General features: G+C 44.6%; 2 protein-coding genes across 4 annotated transcripts in view; both read left to right on the top strand.

Moving 5' to 3' along the window:
- The window catches only part of ghrb (growth hormone receptor b), a 45,456-nt gene extending 35,060 nt beyond the window's left edge, over nt 1–10,396 (top strand). For 2 of the 3 annotated variants that reach the window (XM_084324683.1, XM_084324684.1), the window contains exons 6-9: nt 4,670–4,814; nt 6,138–6,228; nt 6,375–6,468; nt 7,681–10,396. In XM_084324683.1, coding sequence (XP_084180809.1) covers nt 4,670–4,814; nt 6,138–6,228; nt 6,375–6,468; nt 7,681–8,547 — 1,197 coding nt within the window. In that variant the 3' untranslated portion in view covers nt 8,548–10,396. The remainder of the gene's footprint in view (nt 1–4,669; nt 4,815–6,137; nt 6,229–6,374; nt 6,469–7,680) is intronic. The other variant, XM_084324685.1, reaches the window with a different exon arrangement.
- Nucleotides 10,397–10,981: 585 nt separating this feature from the next.
- On the top strand, nt 10,982–16,213 carry ccdc152 (coiled-coil domain containing 152; the record flags this gene model as incomplete). Its single annotated transcript, XM_084324854.1, has 8 exons — nt 10,982–11,044; nt 11,288–11,393; nt 11,824–11,892; nt 12,031–12,095; nt 12,392–12,527; nt 14,728–14,855; nt 15,311–15,394; nt 16,085–16,213. 8 exons carry the CDS (start codon nt 10,982–10,984, stop codon nt 16,211–16,213), a joined length of 780 nt encoding a protein of 259 aa, XP_084180980.1.
- Between the last annotated feature and the right edge of the window lie 8,746 nt (nt 16,214–24,959).

The raw sequence follows: 24,959 nt of genomic DNA on the forward strand, positions 1-24,959 counted from the left end.
TCAGCAGGTACCGTTCTGTGGCGTCTGTCTTGGCGTGGAAAGTAGGCATTCCTTCTCGCCGCAGGAGTGGCGTGGCGTATCTCAACACGCCGTTGACCGGGACTCTCTTGGTCCCTGTCTCGAGGAGGTGAATGGCGTAAATGTCATCTTTAGAGCGAATGTCTTTCTTTCCGTTCTTAAAGGGCATTTGTTCCAAGGTCCATAGCCGCTCTACGTGTTGCAGGAGTGCGGTTTCTCCCTCTTTGACTCGGGAGTGGAGACATCTAGTGGCTGTACTTCGGTTGAGAGATTTGGCGAGCGGGCCTTGGAGAGTCCATCCCAAACGGGTCTCGACTGCTGCAGGACAGCCTCGGGGTCCGGTATGAACCCGGTCTATCGGGACAATGAGGTCTGCATGGTCGGAGCCTATCAACAGGGTCGGCATAGCATTGTCTATGAGCGGGATCGGTAACTTGCGCAGATGTGCATATTTCTCCATCAGCTTGGCGACGGGGTATGTGTACCGCGACAGTCCTATTTCTTGGCTGGTGAAAGCGTCTGCAATCTGGTACCGTCGCTCAGGCTGGCCGCTTGCTGCGATAGAGAATGAGACATTCTCGCCCTTTATCGTCTTCAAATCTCGTCTTATTGTCCGAATTGTCATTTGGGTTTCGCTTCCCCGCAGCCCTAGCTGGGCCGCAGCGGAGGCGAGCAGCAGGGTCTTCTCTGACCCGTCATCGAGGACGGCGTAAGTGTCCAGGACTTTATTCTGGTAGCTTAGTGTCACACGCACTACTTTTAGGAGTACTCGGGCTCCACTGCTGCTGGCGGGATCGATGTACATGACGCTCGCTTTGCGGCTGGATGGTGCAGGTGAAGGGCGCCATCTGTTACTGTCGTGAAGTATGTCCAGATGGGCTCCATCGCACTTGGTGCACCTTTTCTTTAAGCGGCATTCGGCTGCCATGTGTGAGCGCGCACAGCGAAAACAGCGCTTGTTGGACTTTATCCATTGACCTGCTTCCTCCGCGTTCAGCTTGGGGAAGGAGTCACATTGCGCTAGCCAGTGTTCTTTCTCACAGTAGGGGCACACTATCTTCCACTTCTCCGTTCTGGAGGGGGTACTGTGGCTCCTGCTGCTCGGTACTGACTCCGATTGGTGCATCACAGTCACCGATCTTCTTCCATCATTTAGTCGTCTGGTTCCTTCTCTGGAGCCAGGGGTGCTCCGTCCGAATGTATCTAGCCGTAGGCTGCTGACTTCTCTCGCCAGGAAGTCTGCTAGATCGAGGAGGTTCGGTTCGGGGCCATTCGGGTCTCTGTGGTCCCTCTGCCGCCTAAAGCGCTCCTGACGAGCGGGCGGCAGCTTCTCCAGGATCCTTTCCACATTTGAGTTGGCGTAAAGTTCATGCCTCCCCTTCTCTCTTTGCGCTCCCAACATCCCTACCAGGGACTGCACTCTGATGGACAGGTCGTCCAGTGCTCGATTGTCTATTGCTGGGGGTAAGCGGTCGATGTGTCGGATCTCCTGGATCACGTAATCCCATATGCGCCCATACCTCTGGTCCAATGCTACCAGCGCTGCTGTGTATGGGGTGGTGGAAGTCGCGTAGGCGAGCGCTATATTATGTGCGCGGGGTACCTTTAAGTGCTTCAGTAGGATGGCGTACTTGTGGCGTTCATCCAATACATCCACCAACATGGTCTCCAGACACATGCGGAGTTCTGTATACTGGGCCCGGTTCTCTTGGGTGAAGTCGGGTACCATAGGCGTGCCAATGTATGACGCTGACTGTGGATACATCGGCGAGCGTTGGGGGAGAGGCCTCCTAGGCGAGTCTCCTCCCGCTCCTTGGTATGGGCTGGTACCGGCAGTGTACCATGGCCCGCTTGTCCAGGTGCTGTTCCTCGGTGCGGGTCGTGCGTCATGCTCACCCGTGTATAGAGTCGGGGGTCTGTAGCGCAGCTCCGCGGGAGTATAGCCTGGGCTGTACCGGACCTCCTGGTCCGGTAGAGTACTGTGCTGTCTTCGGGCGTGGTTCTCCTCCTCTTCCTCTTCGTCTTCAGTTAGGTCATCCAGTGCTTGTAGTCTCTGGTTTAGCCTCTCCACAGGATATGCTGCTCCTTCCCGGTTGCTAGGTCTCGCTTGGACCGGTGGGGGGAGGTGGTCTGTGGGGGGTATAGACCTCGTCTGTTGGTCAAGTTCAGGGTTGTTTACTCGGCTAGGGGATGCCGCCCTGGAGGTGTGTCTAGACGAGTTCCTGGAGCCTCTGGCGGAGGGAGAGGGTGTTGTCCGTCTGATCAGCTGTTCTATTAGTTGCGACTGCTGTCTGTCGCGCGCTGCGTCCCGTTGAGCACCGGCTCGTTCTCTTCCATCTGAATGCGTCTTATTTCTAGACGTATCTGCTCGTGTTCGCTTCGCTGCTGGATCTGCAGTCGGTCGCGTTCAGCAGCGGCGTTCAGGCTGATGAGGAAGGCCTGCTGTAGGGTCCTCTCTGCCTCTGGAGAAGGCGGTTGTATAGGGGAGCCTTCCCTCGGGGTACTCCTTGCGGAGCCTTGGAGCTCTATCTCCACGGTGCTCTCCCCGTCTTCTTCCGTGCCGAGTTCTCTCTCGGTAGCGTTGTATTCCTCCCGGGACTCATCGGGGACTACTTCTTCAGTACTGGCGGGATGTGAAGTCATGTCTGGTTCCCACTGGTCCCCACCGTGAACTTGGTCAGTTACATTAGAGCCCGTAGGGGCCTCTATGGTCGGGGTAGTCTGGGCGTTGGGGTTAGACATACTTTTACTTTCTAGTTTTACCGCGTTTACTGTTAGTAGAAGACTAGGTTGTTGACTGACAGCGTAAGCCTCTAAGTACTGAGGGAGCCGTCGTTCGCGCTGCGGGCGTTGGTTAGGAGGATCGTTTCGTGGAGTGTTCATCATAGGCCATTTCAATATTAATAACACTATATTAATATTACACTAATTACCCTCCGGCTCGAAGGACCAATTGTAACTGAGGGGTACAATTCCCTGACTGTATTACTAGATATGATACTTACTACCACTACCTTTGTACTTAATATTCGGCCACCCAGTACACGGCATAAATATATTATCATGAACACTCTCACGTAGATGAAACGGATCCAACACAAATGTACGAATTAGAAACAGGTCTTTATTTCTACACAGCGATGGTGTGTAGAATAAGCACTTAATCACTTAATTACATTTATGAATTGAAATAGTATGCACTTTTATGGCAAGGAGTATTCGTCGGTATATCAATAGAGAATGTCCAATCTCTGAAGGCGCAGGTGGTAAATATACGACCTGGAATAGTTAAGGAATAACAGCAATGATACTTTAATGATTATACTAGATACACTAGAGGGGGTTAATCCGGTCGCTTGTAAGCCGACAGGAGTAGGAGGGGGGGGGGGGTAGAATCCGGCTGCCTCGTCCGGCCAAGGGTATCCCAGGTGAACCCACTGTAGTGCCGTTCAATGCGCCGGCGATCCTTGGACCACAGATGAAAGCAGGTGGACTCTTTGTGGGCCGGCTCTCTCCGGTCCACGGGGGAGAGACATGAAGCGACCTCGTCTTGCAGAGCGTCTCCTCACCTTGCGTCCTCTCCAGGGGGGGGGGTTCCAACACACGGCAGTGTCGGGGGTCTTTATCCATGGAATAATCAAAGTATCCAAAGCATAATCCGTGCCTGGGAAGGCGGGCTGTCGTCGGTAGAATAATCCGGTATACAGGTCCACTCGCTCGTCGGCTCTGGGGCTCCTCGGGTGCAGCTTCACATAGGGTCAACCACCCTGGGTAAGCAGCCAGTTCTCTGCCCGAAACGATGGGGTACTGACTACGGTAGTATTCTCACCGCACGAAGCACTATATATTAACAGACTATTATTAGCTTAATAGACTACGTCCAACTCGACGATATAGTGCCAAATATGACTATTCAAATATTAATATACACGATGTCTCAATACCGATGGTAGGCGAACTTGGCCTTACTCCCACACGTGGCGTTGCGGGGAGGCTTTACGTCTGTGACTCTATTGGAGGGTAAGAAACTGGACTGAAAAGGAAGTCCTACTTTAGTAGCGCAGTATATATACGCACTATGAACAAATAGTCCCATTAGTGGTGCGGTAGCCAAATTCCTACGCGGAACTAGGACTTGTTCGTACATGTCGAGCGGTACGTTTGAACTGGGTCTGAGGGGTATGGCAGCCTGGCACCAAGGTCTCGACCAATAGTAGAATGGAGACTATTATGGGATGTTCAGTAGGCTAGAATGGATATTCAATGCATATTGTACAAGGAATATACAAGGGATATCAGGGAATATTAGAGAATATACAAATACAATTAAATATATATATATAAATAAATATATATATTCGGTTTAATCTGGCCCTTCACAACAGCTATGTTATACTAACCTTTGTACTTCCTTTTACTATCATGCACTTTGCTAACTAAGGAATCTACCTTGCCTGTATTACTACTACCTATTATGCTAATATTTCTATACTGCTATGAGTTGTGCCAGTTGTACCCTTCCTGCTGACTTACACGTCGCTTTGGATAAAAGCGTCAGCTAAATGACTAAATGTAAATGTAGTATCTTACCAGGCCTGCAGACTTCACAGACTGATATAATGAAAACGCTCTCATTGTGTACAACCAACAGGCTGATCTTGAGACAGGCACACAGCAGTCGCTTTACGGGCTTCAGACCAACATGGACCATGAAGTTAGAGTCCGGTGCAAGACGCCGACTTCCAAATACTTTGGAGACTTCAGTGACTCCGTCGTGATCCATGTACCGTCTAAAGGTAAACACTCACATGGCAGATATCTCTGTAAAGTATCATTTATGATTAATTTATGTTGGTCAAGGTCACGGACAGATTTATTTATATAGCACATTTAAAAACAACTGAGGTTGACCAAGTGCTGCACAATGCTAAGTACAAATGTAATGTTTAATACAATACAAATAGAAATGCAACACAAGGTGCACAATTTACACAAACAGAAATAGTACTGCAAACACTGCTACACATAAGAATACAAATAAAAGTTTTATTTATAATAAAACGCAAGATACTCGTTCCCTAATGATAAGGATAAGTGCTAAATGAAGAAACCCAATCCCCTTACCAAACATCTATGCTACATATATTATATATATATATATATATATATATATATATATATATATATATATATATGGGGGGGGGGTAGGATACAAACCCGGTTTAGGGTAAGGGGTGTAGAAGCGGGCAGTAGGATATGAACCCAGTTTAAGGAGTGTGGGTGTAGGTGGGCAGGATATGAACCCAGTTTAAGGAGTGTGGGTGTAGGTGGGTAGGATATGAACCCAGTTTAAGGAGTGTGGGTGTAGGTGGGCAGGATATGAACCCAGTTTAAGGAGTGTGGGTGTAGGTGGGTAAGATATGAACCCAGTTTAAGGAGTGTGGGTGTAGGTGGGCAGGATATGAACCCAGTTTAAGGAGTGTGGGTGTAGGTGGGTAAGATATGAACCCAGTTTAAGGAGTGTGGGTGTAGGTGGGCAGGATATGAACCTGGTTTAGGGTAAGGGGTGTGGGTGCAGGTGGGTAGGATATGAACCTGGTTTAGGGTAAGGGGTGTGGGTGTAGGTGGGTAGGATATGAACCCGGTTTAGGGTAAGGGGTGTGGGTGTAGGTGGGTAGGATATGAACCTGGTTTAGGGTAAGGGGTGTAGAAGTGGGCAGTAGGATATGAACCCGGTTTAGGATAAGGGGTGTAGAAGTGGGGAGTAGGATATGAACCCGGTTTAGGATAAGGGGTGTGGGTGCAGGTGGGTAGGATATGAACCCAGTTTAGGGTAAGGGGTGTGGGTGCAGGTGGGTAGGATATGAACCTGGTTTAGGATAAGGGGTGTAGAAGTGGGCAGTAGGATATGAACCTGGTTTAGGGTAAGGGGTGTGGGTGGGTGCAGGAGGAAATGGTTAGAATGAGAGCTCCAGGTATTGGCAATGCAGATGCTACATAGCCCACTACATGGCCCCCAATAAAATGCACAGTAGAGAATAGAAGCACGGATGTACATCGTTATTGTATTGTGCTTATTACAGTATACGCGTGTGTGTGTCTGTGTGTTTTATCCCTAGAATCTCGATTTCCTGTTGCAGTCTTGCTCACCTTTACCACCTTGTGTTTAGTCGGCATCCTAATGCTGGTTATTGTCTCGCAGCAACAAAAGTAAGAAACAGACTTATTTTCCCCTCACATAGTAATAATAATATATAAAGAGTATATAACTACAGATATAGATTGCTTCATGCCAGTGTCTGTGCTGTCTTTAGAAATACAAATTCACAGTGTCTTAATCTGCATGCTTTTCAAAGGTCACCGCATTCCCTCTGTTCAAGGTTGATGGTGATCTTGCTGCCTCCCGTTCCTGGACCTAAAATCAGAGGAATTGACCCAGAACTTCTCAAGGTATTTCCCTAAATATTAGGATGACTACAATTATTAATAAATATTGCCAAAGCTAAATGTACAAGTATAACTAACGACATAACCCACACCCTTTTTTACTGTATGAAGCACATTATCATTCTCACACATTCTCGTTATAGCCATTATGTCTTATCTCGGCACCAAATCCCGTCATGCAGGAATACAATACATTTTTATTTAAGTAAATAGAGCAGCGGTTTTCAAACTACGGGGGTCGCAACCCAAAAGCGGGTAGGTGACAAAAAAAATTCCCATCGAGTTTTCCACCCGGCAGCTGTGTGTATTTGCCATGTCTCTCGCCCCTTCATCAACGGAGGCCGACACACAGTATTCCAATACACATCTCACTACATCCTGCGCATGTATAATCGCGAGAGGGGGCCGGGGGTCTGGTCTTTTGTGTGTAACCTGGACTCGCAATGGATAGGTTTGTTGTCAGAAGCGGTGCCGGTTGGTTGCGATGAAATGGGCTCTGCACATAACCAGCTGCTATACCACACTGAAGTGAGGTGGCTATCTCGAGGCAGAGTATTAAATCGCCTTTTTTAACTCCGAGAAGAAGCACAGATTTTCCTTGCAGACAAAAACAACCCATTGCATTGGCAGAGAAATGGGCTGATAATGAGCTGGATTACGAAACTCCGTTAGGTTAATCAGCAGAGATTTTGGGGGTAATTCGTCTTTCATGTGACGAGCTACTGAAAGTCAAGTTCACTGGACAGGCCCTCGCAAAGTTCTGGATATCAGACCGGAACGAGTACCCAGTGTTGTGTAATGCTGCGCTGAGAAAGCTTGTCGGATTTTCAGAGTAGAAGCAGATCTCCGCCAAAGCGCACATGAGGGCATTTTCTTTTAATGTTCTGGCAACATATTTTGGCTAAATATGCCTCGTTTTATAAATGTGTATACAGAAACAATTCCGTTGCTTTTGTTGATAATATGAATTAATTTCATTGATAACATAGTGCTGTAATTTCATTTTCTAATAAATATGCATGATCAAGTTCAACAACGTGTTCTTTTATTTTGATATTCCTTATTTCCACGTTGAAATTACGCGATAAATTAAGTGTGGGGTCACCAAAAAAAATCCTAAATAAAATGGGGTTGTGGTATAAAAAAGTTTAAGAACCCCTGAAATAGAGGATTATGGATTATTAATTCATGGATTCTGTTTTGTTAATCTCGTAGAAAGGGAAGCTGGCAGAGCTGGCGTCCATCCTGGGAGGGCACCCTGACCTGAGGCCGGAGCTGTACAACAACGACCCCTGGGTGGAGTTCATTGAGCTGGACATGGAGGAGCCCTGTGACAGGCTGACGGACCTGGACACCGACTGTCTCATGGACCGCTCCCCGTCCTCCGACTGCCCGCCGCTCTGCATCGGCTTCAGGGACGACGACTCCGGCCGCGCCAGCTGCTGCGACCCGGATCTCCCATGTGACCCGGACGCCTTAACCTTCCACCCTCTCCTCTCCGTCTCCGGCCAGGAACCCTCTGGTCCGGTCGCCTCGGAGCCCGGCTCCCCCGTCCAGATCCCTATTTCCAGGGAGTGCCCCTGGGCGATCCCGGGCAGAGAGGACCTATACGCCCAGGTGAGCGAGGTGAGGCCCTCCGGCGAGATGCTCCTGACCGCTGAGGAGCAGAGCGAGTTGGAGAAGTCTGTTGGGAAAGATCTGGGGGAGAAAGCCATGTTGGAAAAGGAGAAAGAAAAGTTCCAGCTGCTGCTGGTGAATGCCGACGCCGGTGGCTACACCTCAGAGCTGGACGCGGGCAAGATGAGCCCAAGACTGTCCACCAGTGAACCTTTTCCAAGAGAAGACTCTAGCTTTGTACCGTGCCAACCCTCTGGCGACTACCAGAGCCCTTCAGAAATGCCCCCCATGTCCCCGCTCCCCCTGGCCCCCGTCTACACCATGGTAGAAGGTGTGGACAGGCAAAACAGCCTCCTGCTGACTCCAAATCCCCCCTCGGCCCTACAGCGAATCGCCATGGCTAAGCCCATGCCCACGCCAGAGGGATACCTGACCCCTGACCTTTTGGGAAACATCACACCATAGTTGAACGGTTTGCTATACATAGTTGGGATTATTCAGTGAAAGGGGGGAAGTAGGCGATGGAACACAGTGTCTCGGTATCAACACGAGGAAGTGTCGAATGTCACGATCAGCCCTCTTAAAATAGAGGCGCCCCATCTGTTCCTTTCCTGCCAATACCTCTACCTCCTCCAGCCTCCACGGAACTACCAGAGCCTCAAGAAGCGTGGAGTTTGGTGATAAAGGAGAAGAACATTATATTTGAGGTTGTGTCCTCTCTTAGGATAAGCAAGACACGAGAGGGAACCTGTTTAGCAAAGGGAAACACAGGGAAACACTACGGGGTAACCATTACTGGGTAATCTTTCATACCCTGTGCCACTGTGGTCGTCTAAAGTCTTAAAGGGTTTCTGCTAACTGAAATAAAGCCTCTTTGAGATATAAGAGGATCAACTACAGTAGGTAGGTTGCTTTCACACCTATAGTTGCAACATTGTTGCATTTTTCATTTAGGTTCGGTGACCTTTCACACTACACTTTGTCAAGTGTGCCAAACCTTCTAAACAAAGCCACGTGATCACGCAGGTCAGCCTTTTATCGGACATAATTTGGAATCCCATACCTGCCAATGTTATGCTGTGAAAAAGGGGCTTCAAACTTGCAGGAATATTTCTTTAAATTTAGTAGTTTTGTCCTCATTCCTTTTCATCTGAAGCCTGACTGCGCACGGGCACTGGGGAGATGTACATTTAGTTGCCAGGAATGCGGGAATAATTAAACGTAGTGTATGAAGGGGATAAAGGCGGTTTCTCAATCTAATCTGGCAACACATATTATGCCCCATACAAAACCATATTTCATTCATGTCGCTATACAACGTAATTTTTAAAAAAATTGGTAAATGGGAGCTTCTATAACCTGATGCACCAGATGGTGGATCTCCACCTTGGCACCATGTTATGACGTGTGTGGTGTGTGTTATATGTTTTCCAATTCACTGTCAGAATTATTGATCACTGTCTACTACTGGCTACTGTCACCTGAATCATCCATGCGAGGTATTTGTTTAGTATCACAACAGTATTTGGCTATTTTCACCAGCTGCGAAAATAATTACTACGGGAAATGTCAACAAAAACTCCCCAATCAGCCTCATTAAATGTGGGATTTTTCTGGTATTTTCCTGCCTTTGGTCCGGTTTGCTTTCACACCTCAAACGAACTGCACCAGGGTTCACTTGCAAGCGAACCGAGACCCACGTTTTCAGACGGACCAGAGTTTGCTTGTTTGGTCCACACCAGAGTTCTAATGAGCTTTCACACCAACCCAAAACCAACAGGACTATCAGAGGAAACGAACCAGGGTTGGATTGAAGCGGACCAAAGAGCTGAGGTGTGAAAGCGACCTAAGAGGCTTATTTTGTGGCATTTCCTACTGCCTTGTTTACATGTTCTCAGCTGTAAAAGAGTTTCAGAGCTGACAACAAAAGTTTATCGTTTGTTGATTTCTCGGTGGTATGAGGCCTAGTCCACATGTGGGTGTTTTGGCTTTTCATACACAACGCAAACTGTTTTTTAAGTCACTGAAAACTCCTGCCAGGGTGAAGATTTTTTAGGAACTCTGTTTTTAATAAACACACTGTATTCGTGTGGACGGGTGAAACCGGAGCTTATGGAGAACGTTAACAGTTACCTGTGTACGTGTGGACTTGGCCTGAGAAATAGGTAGCCCATATTTTGTGCTCAGTGAATGTTGATTACATTTTTAAGTGTTTTTTTGTGTGTTTGTTTTCAGGCAATGTAAATAGGCTGAGTCCTCCTGTCAGGCAAATTCTTGTCATACGTGTTACATTTGTACAGAATGTATTAGGCTACAATTGTTACAAATAAATACAAAATATTTCATATACGTTTATCTGACTGTGTTATTAGAATGCTACACCAGCCATGTTATTTATTTATGTGGTCTAGCAGGACCTCAGGCTCAGACCCTGATGACATCATACATTTGAGTTTTGGCACTGACTCGTTTTTGGATTTGGAAGTCAGGAAAGTGAGAAACATTGAATAATTAACCAATAATTCATAGTTATTCAGGAGGACTATGTTCAAAAGTGTTTTTTTTTGTAAAATAATTCCGAACCAGACTCGTGTTGTGCCTCTCGTGTTATTATTATTATATTATTATTATAATTATTATCATTATTGCCTTCAAAACAAGCTCCACTGTGTCGAACACGTTTAGCAGGCGGTGACGTCACGGGCGCAGCTCTGCGTAGGAGTGTGCGAATCAAGCTAGCTCTCCCAGAAATATCTGGCTAAACTGAACCAGAGCCTTCTAAAATTATATATATATATATTATAAGCCTCGAACTGAACCAATGTCACTGTAGCTAAGAAACAAAACAACAATAACACTTTTTTATGACTAATTGTGCCGAGGCAAGGGAAAACTAGAGATGAAAAAGTTCACTTTAGTTAATCTTGACCATATTATTGACGATTTCTCTCAACTGGAACAGGTTGGTTTAGCTAACTAACATTACTAAAGTTATTTAACACTAGTCTACATTTGGTCAGGTAACGGTGGCGTTTGTAGGCTTTGCATGCTGTGTTTCACGATTTTAAACTACTACAATTTTACTATTTCATCTCATTATCTAATCTTAGAATGGTATTGCAATCAATTCATGATTTAACGTTTGCTGTATTTGGGAGACGACGTCTTTAACAATGTCACCTTTCTTACTCATTTTGTGAAATAGAAAATCACACAACTCAATGGCAGGAACAACATTTTGGAGATCAAGCTGGATGAGACCAACAGAGTTTTTAAATTCTCCCTGGCCAAGGAGAAGTGTTTGATCGAGGGTACGTTTGCTGAGTAACCACGTTGATTAAAGTGTATTTCAAACAACGTCGTAGACAGTAGCTATCTGGATGTTCAACCTAACAAATACATTAACTTAGTTCATACTTTGTCTTGTCTGTCTGTCTCTGTTGGTGGTCCTTTAGTCAAACCGCGTGGGCCATATATTATGCATTGAATGTGTTGTTTACCAATTAAATTCCCCGGCAGGCAGCAGAGAAAGACACCTAACTGCTCCCGATTAGCAGGTTGGCACCTTTGAATGAATGGGTCAATGTGAGGCACAAGTTGTAAAACACTTAGAATAAAAGCACTATATAAATGCAGTCCATTTATGATGATGATGGCGGTAGATAAGATGATCATGATAGTAATGATGATGATAATGATGATGATGATGATGATGATGAAGGTAATGGGACTGTCTTGCAGAAAGAGATGTGATGCTGGGCACAGTGAAGGAGCTGCAGCAGACAGTTCAGCAACAGTGTGACCTCAGAGGTAAATGTTATCCTGTCAGAAAAAAAAATACATTACAGTATTTTTTGTTTGTTTATACAAGTTATGTTTACCCTGTGCAGTGACTACAATATATTAATATAATTCGACAGATTAACGGTCTGTGTTTATATATTGTAGTGGAGAATGAGAAGTTAAAGGACAGTGTGGCAGACCTGAAACAACAGAACGAGGGAGATGCTGAGGTGAGGTGTGACGTTGTAGCGAACATATACATTTAAAAGCGGTCCCCTTATTCATCTCTGAATTTAGAGTACTATAATTTTGCAATAAAATTGATTGATTGAGTCAACCAAGGATTATATTGATCAAACATTACAGATTAGGAAATGCTAACTAACTTACAATCAGCTTTATTACCTTTATTATAGGTCATTGTGAACGGTTAAGCATAGTCAGCACTTGGATCAGAGACTTGGCAGAGACAAGTAATTGAGTATTCTGTCCCATTCTGCCCCTCTGTGTGCTTGTGCTCTGTCAGGACAGAGAGGCTGAGCTGCAGAGACTGGTTGCAGGGATGAGATCAGAGGGAGAGAGACACAAGAGGGAGCTAGAGACTATGAGACACCAATATGAGAGTGAGGCGGAGGACACTCGCAAGGAGACACTCAGGCAATGTAAGCGTGTGGTGACTAACCCTTTTCATACACAGGCCACAGTGGCTGGTGGATTCATACAGTTGTTTCGTCTGTTGTTTGCAGGTGAAGAGGTTTGAAAAAACAACATGGTCCACACACTGCTTTTTTCTTCCCACGGTTTACTACAAGGTATTAAAAAGTCTTAGAAATAATAGATTAAATTCATAATCTTCAATTTAAGGCCATAAAAGGTATTTAAAAGTCTTACATTTCATTTGCACAGGTATTACATTTGGGAGGGGGGGGGGGGGCTGTCAGGAGATGCTATAATATTAAATATAAGCAATGCTTTTGTATTCAAGTTGTTGTTTTTTGCGGGGATACCGGGAGCTTGTTGCGTCTGGCGAGAGCTTGTAAGGAAATTGTTGTGCAAGTGCAGCTGCCAGTTCAGTGTCGCTATGTGTTTTTTTTTTTTTTGCTAGTATGGTTGTGAAATTGGTATTAAATTGTATTAAAATGTCTTAATAAGTCTTAGCATTAACTTGCTGAAAACTGCAGATACCCTGTATTCTAGCATTTGGCTGGTGCACAAGACATTACTTAAAGTGCTCAGGTACTTAATATTGGTTGAGTGGTTTTGGTTTAGGCGTTGACAGTCACACACTGTTGATCTCTCTCGCTCTTGCTCTCACTCTCTTTCTCGCTCACACACACAAACAAACAAACACCCGTATTCTCTGTCTACCAACTAACTACCTAACTACAAATCATTGACATGAAAGAGTTTCCACCTCCACCATTATGAATAAAAAAACGTGAATGAATTAATGCATTTCTGTATGAATTAATTCATTTATTTGTCAACCCATATTGATCATTTACTCTCCGTGTGTGTGTGTCTGTCTGTGTGTCTGTCTGTCTGTCTGTCTGTCTGTCTGTCTGTCTGTCTGTCTGTCTGTCTGTCTGTCTGTCTGTCTGTCCTGGTGGATTAACAGCAGTATGAGAGTGAGGTGGAGGACACTCGCAAGGTGACACTCAGTCAAAGTGAGCATGTGGTGACTAACCCCTTCCATACACAGGCCACAGTGTCTGGTGGATTCAAACATTCTGTGTAAGAGAAAAAAAGGTCTCTCTCCTCCCGTCTGCTGTTTGCAGGGGCATTGGTGAAGAGATTCACAGGTTTTGAAAAAACATGGTCCACACCCCCCCCACACACAATTTACTAGCATTTGGCTGGTAGCTAGTGTTAATGTCTCACCCTGGGCATGGTGTTACTCAAAAACCGACACTGATGATGGCTCTTAGCTGAAACACATAATTTATTTGCCCACATTAAATAGAAGACTATTGGATCAGTGAGTGCCGGTACTCCGTTTTGATCCTCTCCACAACCGTGTATCTTCATGAGAAGGTTGGTTGGTTGAGGTGCAACAAACACTGGTATTTGTACATGTTTAAGGCCCTTATTGGTAAGCTACCTGTAACCTCCTTATACTACATCGTTATTGGAGTGGAATTTTGAAACTATGGAATTCCCATTCTAGTGACTGGCTGGTCCTTAAGATCCCCTGAGTTTGCTTGGAACAGGGTAAATATAGATTCTCCCCTCTGTTGCAGAGTTTAAAACATTGATCTCCAACCTTTGTCAATCAAGTTGTACATGTTTTAATTTATTTGTTATCCTTGCTTTTTGCCTCATCTTGTTGTCTTATTGTTATGATTTTATATGCTGTGTGAATTTATATGTTTTCTTTCTTTTTTTTTTTTTTATTATTTCTGTATGTACACTTGACCTGACTGCAAATTATGGAAACCTCAGTTACTCTTCGAGTTTAAATAAAGGTTTGAAATTAAATTAAAGCTGATATAGTGTTCCAAGATGTGGAGCTGTGCACACTTCTACCTCCTCACCACACCCACTTGTGGACGATAATGGAAATACGGCCTTAATACCATTAGATGCTTTCTGGGAAAGAACCCCTAGTTCTGTTGGAATACCCAGAGTGTGAATGCATTACACCAATAAAATGGCTATTTCGTGTGTGCCATCAGAAAAGCATGCCCTCTAATACCCTCTGAAAACACTTAACATACGGTTGTTGTCTTCACATTCATTTGACGCCACATCAATGACATGCCGCTTCCTGCTGGAAAAGCCACCTTCATGACAAAATTCACATGTGTATGTAGTTTGCTGTCTGACGTGTTTTAGTTCCTCTGCGGTTGTTTTGCTCGACAGTGGCGGCTAAAGATGCTGAGGTGGAGATGCTCCTGGAGGGGAAGGAATCGGACGTAGAAGAGATGAGGAAGAGACTCCAGTATCAGGAGAGGGAGAGGCAGAGTGAAATCCTCAAATTACAAATGGAGGTATATTATATAGGAAGTGTATGTATAGAGAAAATAGTATAGGTAGCCCATATTATAGATTATACATAATTCTATTTGTATAGTATATGGTAATATTGTATATTTATAGAGAAGTTACTGTTATTTCTGATGTATATACGTTGAGTAGAGATAAGATAAATATATCTGAAATAACTACCTCTTTGTGTAGCATTGCTAATCTAGGAAGCAGTTTGTAGCATCTAAAGCTGTTGTGAATGAGATGTTTGGTAGGGTCTAGATACTGGTCCTAAATCAACACTCAATTATCTGTGTAGTGGGGATGGGCATATCAACATTCTAATGTTCTATTAAAAAAAGATTTTGGTTAATTTGGTAACCTTAACCTAACACTCACTGTGCCAAGAGAAGACCTTCCTGTCCTCTACTTGGCAGGCAGACGGCTCATTAACGTTAACACTGTGTGTTATTGGCAGTTTGGCGCTAAGCTGGCCAGGGTTCAGAACTCTCAGAAGAGCCAACAGCAGCTGCAGGGCTCCAGCCAGAACATCTACAAGAGGGTGAGCACACCCCACTGTCATTAGACACATAAGAGCATGCTCTCTCTCTCTGACACAAACAAACACCCTTGTTCTCTCTGTCTACCAACTAACTACCTGTTTCCAATCATTGTCGTGAAAGAGTGAATAAGAAAACATGAATTAATGCATTTCTGTATGAATTAATGTATTTATTTTCTCACGTGTCAATCTAAGAGCATGCACACTCTCTCACTCTCTGTCTCTCTTTCCATCTCACTCGGTCTCTTTTGCTCTCTTCTCACTCTGACTCTCGCTCGCTCTCTCTCTCTGTCTCGCTCTCTCACTCTGTATTTTGCTCTCTCACTCTCTCTCTGTGTATCTCGCTCTCTGACTCTGCCTCTCTGTGTTTCTCACTCTCACTCTGTCTCTCTCAGTGTCTCGCTCTGTCGCTCTCTGTGTCTCGCTCTCTCTCTCTCTGTCTCACTCTCTTCTCTCTCTCTCACTGTGTCTCTCTCCATCTCTCTCACACAAACACCCTTATTCTCTCTGTCTACCAGCTAATACCTGTTTCCAATCATTGACATGAAAGAGTTTCCACCTCCACCATGATGAATATAAAATGTGAATAAATGCTTTCTGTATGAATTAATTCATTTATTTTCCCAAGTGTCAACCCACCCTTATTCACTCTCCTCGTGTGTGCATGTGCGTGTGTGCGTCCGTACTCAGAAGCTTCAGTTCTTCCAGGAGGAAAAGAACAGGGAGATTGAAACTCTGCGTAAGAGAATCCTGGAACTGGAGGAGGGGTATTGTGCCAACTGGCTCACTGACGCCCGTCTTAAGAGAAAGAAGATCTAGCAGGCTTAGCCAATTCTCTGAAGTCCTTTAATGTTTATTGTTGCCAGTGCTGCTCTGACCCCATTACTGTTCTTGTACACAGCGTTCATGATCTGTTTTGAATAATAGTAATTTCCAGAGATTTTCGAATGGCGTACTGTGATTATTTATGACTAGTTATTTCCTTTCCTGCTGTTTTCCTTTCTTGTTTTACATACATTGTCTCTGTGTGTGTGTGTGTGTGTGTGTGTGTGTGTGTGTGTGTGTGTGTGTGTGTGTGTGTGTGTGTCTGTGTGTGTGTGTGTGTTGGTGCTTGAAATGGTCAATTGTTTCCCTTATTACAGAATCGGTATGTATTTAACAAACATGACTTGGTGTACTTTCATCCTTCGGTAGATTTGCACTGTCATTGCTTGGGTTCAATGTTTTAGGTGACAGGAAGGGCTGCATAAAGGTCTCCAACAGAGGTAACGAGTTTATCCGAGCCCTTAATCCAATCAACGAAGGCGCCCTTGGTCACTACACGCAACTTCAGAGGCTGGGAGGGATGGAGGCGGAGCTACTGTACCGCTTTAATGTGCCATGATCCTTGAAGCCATATACGCCACTCTCATAATTAAATCTAGTGGACTGTACACGACTCCTAAAGAGAATTTGCCTTGTTACTTTTCAATGTGTAAAAGTTGCAGGTTTTTTTTTACCAATGAAGAGTTTAGCAGGAGAACAACAAGAAGGACATCAGAGCCAAAGGGCCCAGAGTTTGTGTTCAGGGGATCCCATAGAGTGGGTGTCTCTAAATATAGCCCACCGTTTTTATGGTGGGTCACCTCAATTGATAGATACTAGTATTTTTTTTCAGCAGACTCCCAGGGCCAGAGTAAAAGTATGATTTGACTCAAAAATAATGTGTACAAATAGTGGATATTAACTAATTTGATAAATTTTCCATGATAAAGGGACACTTTGGCAATGTCAAGAACCTTATGCTATCTATGACCTGCTATTTAGAGACTGAAGCTGCTCCTCCATCATATATTCTTGTGCATTGGCTTGAAATCGCGTTACTGTGGATGCAGCTAGTAGCTGTGGTGCCCAGTGGTCGAAGAAGTACATTATAGTACCTTTACTTAATTATGCAATGATTTAAAGTAGTCAAACAATGAAGCAAAGTGGTCTCCATGTAGCCCGGCCCAATTTGTGTTCTTTTAAAAGCCTGTTAAACACGGTTAAGTTGGTGTTTATAGTCTTTTGTGAAACCTATTCCTGTTCCACTACTTTGTGTAGTAAAAGTCCTCCACTCACACTTCCACTAGAAATGTTTTGATAAGTAAGAGTACACGTTCTCTTCTGATTTCCTTGTACTTCGGCGCTTGGGAGCATTCAAGCCTAGATCCAGTGTCCTCTACTTAATGTTGATGGTGGAGTAATGGTGGCTCTGATTGCGTCCTCTTGAAGTTGGCATGCTTAAAATGTGAAATTATACATGATCATTTTCTTCAACGTAACTAACTGAACTGAATTCATCTGAACTGCTGGGTTCAAATAAATGTAGTGCAGTAAAAGTTACAATATACATTTTTTTAAATGCAGTGGCTTAACCCTTTCACTACCAAATGGTTAACCCTTTCATTGCAACAATACAGAAGGTAAACCCTTTCACTGCCACATGACAGAGGGTTAACCCTTTCCACTACCACACTACAGAACTAGGCGACACTGGTGTAGTGGTTAACACTGTCGCATTAACAGCAAGAAGGTCCAGGGTTTGATTCCCGCTGGGCCCTCATTCATCAACGTGGACTTTGACCTTGACCTACTTCCACACGTAAGCACGGAATTTAGAACTAGCGCACGCACAGGGAAGTCGGCATTCATCACATGTGCGTAAGCAGGCTCTACGCACACCTGTCATGATGAATCCCACCTTGGCCCTGCGCCGCAGCTCGTGCACGCTTTCACGTATTTGCATACCAAAACCGCCCCGACCAACCAAATATGGTCAGGCCCTCCCCTTCAAATACCATGAGGGAATCCCTGTGCGTGGAATGTTGGAGGATGGCAAAGCGAACGAAAAAGAGAAACTACACAGACACCGAGGTGGAGGTCCTCGTAACGGAGGTGGATAAATAAAAGGCGGATTTGTAAACGGTGATGTCAGATATCAACGGCTCCCTAAGACCATTGCTGCAATTCTGCCTGGACAGCTCAAAATACTAATAAAGACCGTTCGTTGACCACTGTTTGGCGTTGGTTGTGTTGTGTGTCATTATAACCGTGCTGTACAATATGAATGCCTTTATTAGTTGTGTTCGATTGGCTATATGATTTTTAGAGGCATCTATTTTGTTGTCGGCTAATAAAGACCGCGCTGGAATATGACTGCCTTTTCCCGTGTTGTTTGATTAATACCCACGGATTAAAGTTCTCCTCAATTCTATTCCAAATCGCGATGGATCTCCCGTCAATTTTCTACCTGCTGCATGATTTCTAGAGGCATACTACTACAATAGGGCGGGCCATACTTTTTTTTTTTTGGAAAATCAATCGAGTGGGGTGTCTAAAATATGTGTTTTTTTGTGGGGAATTCAAATATGGGATTATTTTTCTAATCGGATAACTCCTACCTACATTGTTTTGGATTTCAAAATGGCCGATTTGACCATTTTTCACCCCTTGGCCATACATGTATGCCAACATGAATCTGAAGGAAATCCTAACATGCAAGGTGTCTAAATGATGTGTTTCTTAATGGGGAATTCAAATATGAGTTCATTTTTGGGATAGGATAACTCTAACCTACATCATTTTGGATTTCAAAATGGCAGATTTTACCATTTTTCACCCCTTGGCCATACATGGATACCAACATGAATCTGAAGGAAATCCTAACATGCAAGGTGTCTAAATGATGTGTTTCTTAATGGGGAATTCAAATATGAGGTCATTTTTGGGATAGGATAAATATAACCTGCATAATTTTGGATTTCAAAATGGCTGATTTTACCATTTGAACCCATTGGTATTGTATTACAAAATTGCAAAGATAAAAAATATATGGGAAATCATTTATAATGACAAAGCCATCAAATTTATTAACAAGTGAACTGTATATAACTGGATACAACTCCAAAGATCAATAATAATAATACTAACAATAATAAATTGTATTTGTAATGCACACAAACACCTAAGTGCTAAATCTCGATCTCCTGACTTCTTGAACTTTGCCAGGTTCCAATATCTTGATTGGACTCATTCTTGGATGACAATATCTCCTACTGTACTGCTTTAGCCACCAACCTACAAACACAAACTTAAAGTCAACGTCAGCCATAAATAGGTGAGCTCTTTCCAGAACTTCTCAGCAGAAACCTCTGTAACCATTTTAACAAACGTCTCAATGTATTGAGAAAATCCATGGGGCTCCATCAATCCTCTATCTTCTTAAAACATTGGAAAGGCAGGGGATGGAAAAGAAGGCAGAGAAAAGGAGAAGGGGCAAAGAAGAAAGCTTTGCAGCAGCAGACAAGGTTGCCAGGAAGGATGTTGAGAGCTTCCTTACAGTCCCTGAAGTTGAGCTCATTCCTGAAACTGACCCTGCAGCTTCAGCAAAGCTACGGAAAAATTATGATGAGATTCCAAACATCGCCCTTGCTAGTGTAAGGTATGGCATAGGTCTATGGCCAACTGCAGCTATAGCAACTGCAGCTCTGATTGATGCAGGACTCATCTTAGAAGATGACACAAGTAAAGTGATTGATAAGAACAAGGTTAAGAGAGCACAAGAAAAGTTGATGCAAGAGCTGGGGGAAGAGTTTGAGGAGAAGTGCAGGGAGGAGGGGGGGATCTCCTGTATCCTCTTTGATGGGCGGATTGACATGACCAATGTGATGATGGAAGCTGAGGGCAGTGACCAATCTTTTCCTGCAAAGATCAAGGAAGAACACTATAGTGTTGCTAGTGAGCCTGGCAGCAACTATCTGTTCCACTTTACACCAGAGAAAGCAACTAAAGAGGAGTCCCATGCAGAGAAGATTGCCTGGCTGAAAGAGAGAGGTTCTGAAAAGACCTTGTGGGCCATTGGAGGAGACTCGACCAATGTCAACACTGGAGTGAAGGCAGGTGTAATGCTGGAGCTGCACCTGGGGAGAAAGCTGGTCTGGTTGGTGTGCAACCTGCACACTGGTGAACTTCCACTGCGCCGTCTCATTGTTGAAGTTGATGGGGCTACTCTGTCAGACAACAAATTGTCTGGGCCAATAGGACAGCTCCTTGATTCTGTTACAGACTTGGAGATCAATCCTAACTTCACCAGGATCTTTCTTGGCCCTCCGCTGATCAAGCTGCCTGAGAAGATCATTCAAGATCTCTCAACTGATCAACACTATGGCTATAAGCTGGTCTGTGCAATCAGGGATGGAGTGCTTTCTGCAAGGCTGGCTCTGCTGGAGATTGGACCGGTAAACCACAGCCGCTGGCTCACCACAGCAAACAGACTCCTCAGGCTCTGGGTGTCAAAGCATCAACTTAAAAGAAAGAACCTGAATAATCTACAATGCATTGTGGAATTCATCATTGGAGTGTATTATCCATGTTGGTTCAACATGAAGGTCAAGCACTCCTGGATCGAAGGGCCTAGGCACATCCTGTTTCAGCTGGACTGCCTCAAGTCTCAGAGGAAGGAGGTGCTGGATGTTGTGATGCCAACTGTGAGAAGATCTGCTTGGTATGCCCACAGTGAAGCCATCCTCCAAACACTGCTGTGCTCTGAGGATCAAAAAGAGAGAATTGAGGGGGTGGAGAGAATCCTGGCCATCAGGGGAGAGGGGGATCCAGACACTCAGCTGGGAGACTCCTGTGTCAGGATCAGAAGAACACCTCACATCAATAGTGACGCTTCCAGCATTGGTGGCTTAATCAGCTGGTCAGAAGATATGTCAGAGCCACCTCTCACCTGCTCCCTAAGCACTTCCGAGGTGAAGAACTTAATCAACACCCCCATGGAGGTTCTCGACTGGCCTTGCCACACACAAAGCATCGAGAGGGTTGTTAAAATGGTGACTGAGGCCTCTGCTAAGTACTTTTCACAATAAAAAAGGGATGGAGGGATCAGGGCTCAGGAGACCAGCAGGAGGCTGATGTCCAAGAATGAATCCAAGCAGGACTTGTGCAACCTGATCAAATTTAAGAAGATAGAGGATTGGCACTTAGGTGTTTGTGAGCATTACAAATACAATTTATTATTGTTAGTATTATTATTATTGATCTTTGGAGTTGTATCCAGTTATATACAGTCCACTTGTTAATACATTTGATGGCTTTGTCATTATAAATGATTTCCCATATATTTTTTATCTTTGCAATTTTGTAATACAATACCAATGGGTTCAAATGGTAAAATCAGCCATTTTGAAATCCAAAATTATGCAGGTTATATTTATCCTATCCCAAAAATGACCTCATATTTGAATTCCCCATTAAGAAACACAACATTTAGACACCTTGCATGTTAGGATTTCCTTCAGATTCATGTTGGCATCTATGTATGGCCAAGGGGTGAAAAATGGTAAAATCGGCCATTTTGAAATCCAAAATGATGTAGGTTAGAGTTATCCTATCCCAAAAATGAACTCATATTTGAATTCCCCATTAAGAAACACATCATTTAGACACCTTGCATGTTAGGATTTCCTTCAGATTCATGTTGGCATACATGTATGGCCAAGGGGTGAAAAATGGTCAAATCGGCCATTTTGAAATCCAAAACAATGTAGGTAGGAGTTATCCGATTAGAAAATTAATCCCATATTTGAATTCCCCACAAAAAAACACATATTTTAGACACCCCACTCGATTGATTTTCCAAAAAAAAAAAATATGGCCCGCCCTACTACTACAATCTATTTTGATGTCAGTATTGGGTAGCCTATATAAACAATATAATACGAGAGCATATACAAGAACAATGAATCTCACTGCATGTATGATGTATCCTGCCTTTCAATACATGAACTTGAATTCCATCATATAGTCTGTCCACTATCTGCATGGTGTCATTGCAATGCGTTTTCTATTCTTTCTTGTACAGTAAAAAGGGGGAAGAACACTATATTCATATGACTTATTCTGCTTACAGCTTCGAAATTCCACTTGTTTCGTTTAACGTAAAGCCTTTTAAATATAATCAAAACGTTCCCGTGTTTCGGCGGTCTGTGCGCAAAATAATAACGATCGAGCTTTATGATTTATGATGAATTGAAAATGGGGGACCCTGATGTAAACAGGACGAAAGTTGGTCTGCATCCCCAATTAACAATTGTATGTACTGAGCTGTACTGTACTGTACCCATTCTGCAATCTGTTAATAAACTTTTCAATCAATCAATCAATCAAGCTACGCGGAGCGCAGTCAGTCAGTAGCCTACACCCCGTATATTCCGATAACGCTATATAAACCATGAATGAATGAATGAATGAATGAATGAATGAATGAGAACTTTATTAACAGATTGCAGAATGGGTACAGTACAGTACAGCTCAATACATACAATTGTTAAGGGGATGCAGACCAGAGAAAGACTTTCGTCTTGTTTACATCAGGGTCCCCCATTTTCAATTCATCGTAACATATATGACATGCTGCATTCATTCTGAGAGAAAGATCTATTATTCCAAATGCTATTTATAGGGTTTTGACCATAATTACACTACTGTTGCTATTTTACAATGAACTATAATGAACTACGGTTCATAGAACATCCAGTGTTATTATGCACAGAAGCTCATTTCCTTGTTGTAATAATATATTCTACCACTGGGCGCGAGGTACGCCAGGTCCGAAATGTGCGTAGATGTACGCACGAAGTCAAGTTCAAGTTGAAGTTGATGAATCCCACTCTTTGCTTAGAAATGATCGTACGCACGGGTTACGCACAGATCTGTGCGTAGAACACGTTGATGCATGAGGGCCCTCTCCCAGGCCTTTCTGTGTGGAGTTTGCATGTTCTCCCCGTGCTCACAAGGGTTTCCCCCGATAAGAGAAACCCAATGGAAAAACATGCACAACAGATCGCTAATGCTGTCGCGTCCCTGACGAAGACGGGCAGGAGCACTTGGATTGGTCCCCGGGGTGAGGTCCCTCGCCGACGCCCTTATCTGCTCCCGGCTGCCCGTGGGGGGAAGGATGACGGGATGGGTCATGCATCCTAAAATTATCAAGGATAGCTCAAAAAAGTCACAGACTTATTTCCATTGTGGTCCTTGGTCTCAGCAGCACATGGTATTTACATAAACATGTATTACACATATTATCATCAGCCTACAGTATTGCTAAAAATATAATTAAAAGGTAAATACAACATTATTAATAAATTTTTACATCAGGGTCCCCCATTTTCAATTCATCATAACACATGACATACAGATAGACAGTACTGCTACATCTATACATTTATGACATACCAGATTTGCAAATACAGTACTGTTTGTGATACAAAAAGAGTCTAAAAAAGAGAGTATATACATTTGACGTAGGAACTGCATCAACAAGCTTGTTGGCTACTGAGGTAAAGAAGGCATTGATCACCTGTGCTTTATCTAATTCTATCTTACCTTTGATATTTAGGCCAATATTGCTCTTGCCACTGCTGGCTTTGCCCCCACAACGTTAGGTTATGACTATAACCAAGTTCTGTTAGTTAGGGGCGATGCTTGGCATCGCTACTGCACTATCTCGCGTACGTGCACGCGTACTGAATAAACCACAAATGTACCTCTAATACCAGTATTAGTCTGACCACACCCCTCATCAGCTTACCTTCATAAGCAGGTGTGTGGTCACCTGCTCTCCTCCTTCCCAAGCTTTCACCACAAGGTGAGGACAAGGGCTGCAGCGGCCGTCCGATGCCAAGCATCGCCCCTAACTAACAGAACTTGGTTATAGTCATAACCTAACGTTCTGTATCGTTAGTGGCTTAGCTTGGCATCGCTACTGCACAAGGGAGGCCAAGCGGAGCCACTTGGCTGACAAATACACCCCGCTGACAGCCCCCCAAAACCATCAGAACAGGGAGGGCCGAGCCCCCCCGACCCCCCCTAATGGAGGGTAGCCCCCCTATTAGGGACGTCACGGGAGGGCGACGGACCCGACCGTGCGAAGAGGCACTCAAGCAACTCAACGCACAGGGTGAGCAGACCGTGGCTTGACCCCACGACTACACACACGCACAACCCGCATGCCACCCGGGAACGAACGGAGGAACAACCTCGTTACTGCCCCCAGAATCACGGGGTCAAGGGCAAACCCAACCCCGTGGCAAGGCCGTAGCAGCGGAGCACGAAGGAAGACCCAGACCCACCAAAAGGACTGGACTCCCTAGAATGGGGGCCCGGAGAAGTCCATGATGCCAGCATCAAGACCCCACCAGGTGGGCACGTAGTGCCCCGCCCCCCACATCGCCAGCGTATTCGGACAAAGGCCCCTCAGTTACTGCACCTGGTATTCCCAGGCGGAACCAACCAGGCCAGAACCTGCCCAGCTTCCGAGATCGGACGAGATCGGGCGTGTTCAGGTCGGTATGGCCGTAAGCCGAGCGGGCCCCGTCCCCCCAATAGTACACCGCCTGGCACACTGACCCTGCAGAATAGGCAGTCAGCATGGCCGTAAGCACACAAAAAAGGTTAACCAACGGAAGCAGGCAGCGCACCGGGGAAAAACCAGGCAACAGGCTGTTAACCCTAGCCTGGAGACTGCGGACGAGACAGGCGC

This window comes from Notolepis coatsorum, assembly GCF_963971535.1.
Source record: "Notolepis coatsorum genome assembly, chromosome: 11".
Classification (NCBI taxonomy): domain Eukaryota; kingdom Metazoa; phylum Chordata; class Actinopteri; order Aulopiformes; family Paralepididae; genus Notolepis; species Notolepis coatsorum.